The following is a 7,862-nucleotide window of genomic DNA, read 5'->3' as shown; positions in this document are numbered from 1 at the left end:
TGAGCTACCGTGAGTGGCTGGCCACCAGTGTGAGCGGCCGGCAGCCAGTGTGAGCTGCAGTGAGCCGCTGTGAACGACTGAAGAACAAAAGGACAGCAACTTGTCTGTTCTCCCTGATTCCCCAGCACTGTTCTCCTGCAATTGCCCAATAAAATCTTAAAAGAAAAAAAAAATTATATCAGTACTATGGAATATTATGGAACAGTTAAAAAGAATAAGGGAATAGTAAGTATAGACTGACATGGAAAGCTATCCAAACTAACATTGTTCTGTGAAAAACAGCAAATTGCAGAACTTAGGGTTCCACTTGATTTTAAAAACTCCCTGTATATTTGAAGCTACATAGTAAAATGGAAGGATACATAGCAAACTGCTATCAGTGATTACTTTGGAGGGTTGTCAAAGGGAAACTAAAAAATTGTATATATTGCTTTCTTATTGCAGATTTTATAGTACAATTTTAAAATTTTAATTGTACTTTAAAAATGTAATGGTCTTGTACAGCTGAAACTAATTTTTTAAAAATGTTTCACAATAAAAAATAAATTAAAAAAAATGTAAAGGTCATGTTACTAAGAACTCAGGATTATTTTTAGGTATTTTAGAGTTGTATATACTATATTGTTAGATAATATCTAAAACTCTCATCCCAAATGGATATCTAAGATGAGACTTTTATTTTAGAGAATCTACTTATATTAGCAGGCTCGAATCTGTCTTATAATATACACTTATAGACGTCAGTGTATATTGACAACATTATTGAAACCTTGGTCAGCCAGACGTGTGCTGTTGTACTTCTGATTGTTTTTCCAGTAGAAGCAGGAGAATTGCTCTGGCCTGACCCTGTTCTCCTGGTGAGGGCCTTTTATGACCAAGGACGTGTACCACTTGTGCCAGCCTGGTTTTGCCTAGGGGTGTCAGGCCGTTTCTAACTCTAGTTCTGCCATCTGCCATTTATCCACTTCATGTGTGTTGGAGGAAAAGCTCAAAGGACAATGGGTAAAACAGGCATGATTTTTATTTTATAATAAAATTATATCCTTTGGTTTGTAGGTAAGATCTCTCCAAGCTTGGCAACAGACAGTGGACCAGCGTCTGAGTTCCTGGCATACTGATGTTCCTCCTGTATCAAGTACGTTGGTGCCATCTGAACCGCCATTATTCACCCAAAGTCAGGATCCCTCTTCTGATCAAGATTCTGATTGGTTCATTGCTCCTGATGAAGCTCCTCAAGAGAAATCCTTACCAGAATTTCCAGACTCTGGTTTTCATTCCTCCCTAACAGAACAGGTTCACTGTTTGCAGGATTCTTTGGATTTTGAAAAAAGTTCCACAGAAGGTAGTGAAAGTTCCATAACGGGGAATTCCATTGACACAGTCAAATATGGTCAAAAGTCAGCTGGAGGGGATATTAGCAAAGAACATGATGAATGGAATAAGGAAAGCTCAAACAATGAGCAGGATAATAGTCTGCTTGAACAGTATTTAACTTCAGTTCAACAGCTAGAAGATGCAGATGAGACAACAAATTTTGCTGAAGGGACAGGAGACAGTATGCTTCCCATAGCTTGTTCCCCTGAAAAGTTAGATGCCTTGTCTGACAGTGCTTCCGTAGATGATACTCATGGCAAAGCTCCTACTTTGCAAGATGAAATCTGCCAGACACCAGAGAATTGTAAATTAAATGTAGAAGGTCAAGGGNTGATGGTTGTGTTAATTAATGAGATGGTGGGAACCCTTTTACAGTATATGCATATATCAAATCACCACAATGTATACTTTAAATATCTTATTATACAATCTTCTATATCAATTATACCTTGATAAAGCTGAAATTTAAAAAAAAACCAAAAACTTCTTTAGATATTTAGTGGTTTAAATGATACTCTGTTGATTCTTCTAGAACCAGTCATCCAAGTGAATTCTTGGGTTGGGATAAGCAGAAATGATGACCAGTTACATAGTGTTAAGAATAACTTTCCAGCCTCTGTACATTCTACAAGATACTCTCGAAATGACCTGCATCTGGAAGACATACAGACCGACGAGGACAAGTTAAACTGTAGTCTTCTCTCTTCAGAGTCGACTTTTATGCCAGTTGCATCAGGACTCTCTCCAGTGTCACCGACGGTTGAGTTGAGGCTACAGGGCATTAACTTGGGCCTAGAAGATGACAGTGGTACAAATGAATCTGTAAAAGGGCAGGAAAACCAGGATTTGGATAAGGAAGAGGAAAAAGCTTTCTGGACTGCCAATGAGAATTCTGATCAAATGACGAAAAGTGCAGTCAGTATTGAGGTAAATGAGAAAGATGGGCTGTGCCCTTGTCCTGAACCAACAGTAACCAGTGCTGTCTTGAAAGGTGATACCCACAGTCTTACATCTTTTCCTGAGTCAGTTGGATACACTGTCTTCCATACACAACCAGACAGTGAAGAAACCATGTCTCAGACAGCTTCAGAGAAACCTCCCTGCAGGGTTTTAACCCAGAAATCTGCTGCTTTGGGACAAGATAACACTGCCCTTCAGAAACTGAATGAAGCAGCCGCCAAGCTTCAGGCCTGTTGGCGAGGCTTTTATGCCAGGAACTACAACCCTCAAGCTAAAGACGTACGCTCCGAGATCCGGCTTCGCAGAATGCAGGAGCACGTTGTCTGCCTGACTGAGGAAATAAGGAGGTGAGTCACAAGTTCTGTGTAGGTGCTGTTTTGTTGCTTTGGAGGTATCAGCTTCTTAGCATTTATTCAGAACACTGAGTGACTGCTGTTGTGGTCGGGACACTTTTCATACCATCTTGCCGTTCTTGGCTAACTTGTCTCCTACAGTATACTGAAAGCATCTTGAGGGCAGAGACTGTCATATGCATCTCCATCTCTAGCACAATTGGTACCTAGATACAGTATAGCAATAAATGTTGAACGAATGCATGTCTTATAGGCATCTATAAACCTAAACACAGAAAAGTACAGGAAATGTAGGAAAACTGAATAAGTATAAAAATGTGAAGATGAGAAAGTCTACATAGAACTCGGTAGGTGACATAAGAATTAAAGAAAATAGGGATTTAAAAGGAGTTAAAATTCTGGGGCAATGGTAGGAATTATTCCTTAATTCCACGGCTCACATGTTTCACTAACTGCTAACCCAATAAAATTAGGATTTAAAATTTTATTTCGAGTATTAGTATTGCAACTAGAAATATTGATTAAGATTATCAGGTGGAAGAGGAGGAGGCAATAAAGCAGACTAAGAAGGGACAACCAGAGTGGTAGGAAAGCTTGGCGAGTGTGTGTCCCAGCTCCAACAGGGAGATGCTTCAGGAAAGAAAAGAGGGGCTGTCGGGGGAACAAAGAACTGCATTAGATTTAGAAGCTGGAGATTATTGGTGGCTGTGCTGGGGGCCCCAAGACTATCGTCAGGTTTGATGATTTGCCATAAGGACTCACAGAACTCAGGAAAGCTATTCTGTTCATGATTATGTTTTATTATAGTAAAAGCATACACATTAAAATCAGTATAGAAAAAGGTGCATATGGCAGAGTCCAGGAAAGACCAGGCACAAGCTTCTCGTTGTCCTCTCCTGGTAGAATGGTACAGACAGGTTGATTCGCTCTGCTACAGTGTGCGAAGTATTGCCAGTCAAGGAAGCTCACTCGACATCCAGGTGTTTATTGGGGGTCGGTCACATAGACATTGAGTGCCTGTATGACTGACCTTAACCACTCGGGCCTCAGCCCCGCCTGTGGTCAGGCTGATACAGAGTGGTTTAGGGTCCCAGGTGAATAAAACAGTTATTCACCAGAAAGCACATTGTTAGCTAAACTGTGTGGTTTGACCCAAGGCCCCACGTGTACAGATATTCTTATCAGGCAGGATATTCCAGGGGCTTAGAGGTTATCTCCCAGGAGCTGATCCAGGCCAGTTCTGTCTTTGGAATGGGTAGGGTTTGAACACCCGAAGCCCGCTGAGCGAACCCTTTCCTGCCCAGTGAGCTTCCTGAGAGCAGCATTGGGGGCGTAGGGGCATAGGGGCAGGAAGGCAGTTTGGAATGGGTTGAACAGTGAATGAGGTGAAGAGGGAGTGTCGCCAGCTCTTTTGGGACGTGTTGCTGTGAGGAAGGGAAGAGAGTAGGTGGTTGCTGGAGGAGTATCTGGAGTTAAGGAAAATTCTTTTCTAAAGATGGGAAATGTAGAACGTGTTTGTATGTTGATGGAAATGATTCAGTAAAGAGGGAAAAACTGATGGTGCAGAAGAAAGAAAGAAGTGCAAGACTGAAGTTCTTGAGAAGGTAAAAGAAGAAAGGATCCAGGGCACAAGTAGGGGGCGTGGCCTGAGGTAGGAGCAGGAGCAGGTAAGGTGATGGCTGTGATGGTGGGGGATGGGGAAGTCCTGTCTGATAGATGCCTCTTTTTCAATAATATATAAGATGTAGTCAACATTAGAAAATGTGAAGGGGCGTGAGGGTGAGGAAGTTTTAAGCAGAGAGTGGTGAGGTGTGAGGTATTCATCTTAAAAGTGAATGTGTGAATATAAAGGACTGGAGGAGGACTGCTGGACAGTGTGAGGAAAACTTAAAGTGCAAAACGATAGCTTAGGTTGTGTAATTTTCATCAGCATTTCTCAGCCGTTCTTTTCTGATTTGGGCACAGTTAATTTGGTTCAGCCAGGTATGGTTTTTTTTCCAGGTGAATAGGGTAGGGGATAGAGGGAAGGGCAAGGGAGCTGAAGATATTTGGGAGATGATGATTATAATGATGGATCTTGGAATTTCAATGAGGTAAAAGGAAAGACAGGAGGAAGGGATCATTAGTTTGGAGGTCTAGATGAAAACTGGATGTTTAGGTTATTGCAAGAGCAGGTGAACTGGGAGGATAGGTAGTGGTTTGTGTGAGTGCTTGAAATCATCTTTAAAAGTGGTGTAGTCAAAATGACTGGGTCTAGAGTGAGACAATTATACTGAGTGGGGTGGATTATTATTAGATAGAGCATCCGCGTGAATGTTGAGGTTTCCAGAAATGATGACAGAAATGGGGCAGCAAGAAAGACTTGTGTTGAGACTTTAGTGAATGGGGGCGGATAATGAGAGGTCAGTACTCGAAAAGAGTTTGGGGAAATTTAGCAGGATGGCAGGAGTTCTTCAAGCAGGAAGGTAAAGAATAGTTTATACATAGCAGTGAGAAGCAACCTTCTGACCCTGATGGATGAGTAAAAAAAAAAAAATAGCTTCCACTTGAGAAGGCAACAGTGCTCTCAGAAATAGGTCTGAGTCGGTCAAAGAAAAGTTCACGTAAGAGGTTGAATACATAAGGGAGTTTGCTGATTACAGATCGGGAGTCGCAGATGGCACAGGAGAAGGGCTTGGGGGGCTAGCGAAAGTGGGGAATTGGGTCAGAGGTTCAGAACAAAATGGTGGTGACAGCCTGGGAGATAATGGTTGACTAAGGGAGGCTTAGGTTTGTGATAGGCATATGGAGAGGGTAGCAGTGAGCCCAGAGCAGGACTTTAATGAATGAAGGGAAGGGGTGGATTGGTTTGCGGGGAGTGTCTGCTTACGACAGGGAGGAGTATGTCAGGGACTTGGGCAAACAGGAATGAAGTTTGATGGGATTAGTTCTACTTATGTCTTAGAAGACAGTGTTTCTAGCTGTGATCCTATTCCTTAACTGTTTTGGAGGCTTTCAGTAACCACTTTTTTCTGCGGCTCCTGCCCCTTTGGTGTGTTTGGCTGGGAAACTGAGGCCAATAAAGAGCCATTTAATATTTTATTTTTCATTATAATTGGCAATACTTTGTAGAACCAATATCTGAATTTCAATAACATCTCATTTGGCTTCTTTGTTGAGGCATAGTTTAAAACTAAAGTTTCAGCTTAGATATTCTAAAAGTAGAAAGGACTGTTATTAGTTTATTAATCTTTTTACAGTGTATGTGTTTATTAGTTGTAACAAGAAGTGCAAGTCAAAGTACCCTTCCTTGTGTCAGTAATGGATTTTGAATTGTAGGTTAAGAAAAGAAAGAGATGACGAACGTATTAAAAATTTTGTACAAGAAGAGGCTGTCAGATTCCTTTGGAACCAGGTAACCCCCTCCTTCTGATTTACCTAATATGTGAACAAAGAAAAATTCTAGATTTATTGAGATTATCATAGAGTACTCAGGCATATTAAGCACCCTTTCTCAAGGTTAAGGATGTAGTTTGTGTTCTTTGCCACTAACTCTGAACTAGGACAGTGAACTTTGTTACTTTTTTTTTTTTTTTTTTNGAACAGGCAACCTTGTTGTTAGGAGCATGTGCTCTTACCAGCTGAGCCATCCTGCCACCTATTGGCAGCTCAGCGGCAGCTCAGCTCAGGTGCAGCTCACTGGCCCATGTGGGAATCGAACTGGCCACCCTGTTGCTCAGAGCTCGCACTCTTAAGCAAGTTCTTAACCAACTGAGCTACTCAGAAAGATTATTTTTTTCCTGGTTATTATGGAGTCTTTAAATCAACCAGCTCCCACCAGAGTAGCTAAAATTAAAAGAACAGACAATACTAAGTGTTGGTGAGTGTGGAATAATTGGAACTCTCATACTCTGTTTAGGAGTGTAAATGATTGAATCACTTTGAAAAACTGGCAGTTTTTACTGAGGCTAAACATAGAAATAAATACCATGTGACCTAGCAATTTGACGTCTGGTATATACCCTACAGAAATAGGTGCTTATGTCAACTAAAAGACATGTACAAGCATGTTCATAGCAGCCTTATTCATAATAGCTCCAAACATTTGGGAGCTATTTGGGACATTTGGGAAACAAACAAAATGGAAGAATGGGTAGTTATTCAAACTAAGGGACTTAGATAGTTTTGATACTATACTAGGGGGGAAAATGCTGCTGCAGTTGATGTCTGAGACAACTCTGTAGTCTAAACAGTGCTACCAGGTTTTAAAACAGAAGTAATCTATTCAGGAGGGAGGAATAATTCTAAGGGAGAGCTATTGTCTTGAAAATCAACGGGTAACCTGAGCAGCATTCAAAGCATTTTCCTGGTCAACTAGGGAATTGCCCTGAAGGACAGGAAAGGATTTCCATTGTTTGTATCTACCCAGCCTAACTGTTGTTGGCTAAGAGCACCCAGGTTAAAATTTTTCTCCCTTATGAAAAGCATCCCTGTTTCTTTGATGACTTCAGGTAGCCAGATCTTGAGTGTGTGTGTCACAGAAAAGAGTAACTTGAGCCGTCACCCACCCCTTTTTAGAGAGAAGCAAACCTGTGGAAAACCACCTTTGTGTAGCACCTGAGTATCTGAAATTTCTCCTGAACTTGTTTCGACCTGTGTTGTACTATTTACAGGACCAAACTACACCTCTGTTGCTTAGAGATCAGAACTTAGGGAGCAGAACTTTGGAGATGTTTCTTTTTTGAAAGGACATTTAAAATACATACAGAAGTAGAGAGAGTAACATATGAACACCTAAATACCCACTGTGCAGGTTCAACAATTATCAACATTTTGCCAATCTTGTTTCATCTGTTTCCCACTTTTTTGCTGGAGTATTTTAAAAGCAAATACCAGATATCATTTCATCCAATACTCCTGTTTCTTTTCTTTCTTTTTTTTTTAGGAGGAAGAGCAGACTGTTTTAAATTCTCTTTCATAATAGTTGTTACTTCTGTTATATTATGGAAACTGTTCCTTCAATTTCATATTCCAATAATTTGAAATTAATGTGAGAGCTGAATGAATTTAAATTTTGTTTTTCTTTGAATTGGCAATGGTGTTTTAATTAGCACAGAGATTTTTTTTTTTTTTTTAGCTGAGCCATCCTGCTACCTGTTGGCAGCTCAGCAGCTGCTCAGCTCGGGCTCGACTCGA

General features: G+C 40.8%; 1 protein-coding gene across 1 annotated transcript in view; it reads left to right on the top strand.

The window, feature by feature from the left end:
* The window catches only part of CEP97 (centrosomal protein 97), a 49,857-nt gene that overhangs the window by 20,825 nt on the left and 21,170 nt on the right, over positions 1-7,862 (top strand). The window contains exons 9-10 of the mRNA XM_019648326.1: positions 1,907-2,681; positions 6,006-6,081. Coding sequence (XP_019503871.1) covers positions 1,907-2,681; positions 6,006-6,081 — 851 coding nt within the window. The remainder of the gene's footprint in view (positions 1-1,906; positions 2,682-6,005; positions 6,082-7,862) is intronic.

The sequence above is a fragment of the Hipposideros armiger genome, unplaced genomic scaffold, assembly GCF_001890085.2.
Source record: "Hipposideros armiger isolate ML-2016 unplaced genomic scaffold, ASM189008v1 scaffold_125, whole genome shotgun sequence".
Lineage (NCBI taxonomy): Eukaryota > Metazoa > Chordata > Mammalia > Chiroptera > Hipposideridae > Hipposideros > Hipposideros armiger.
This window is presented reverse-complemented; position numbering and strand designations above follow the sequence as displayed.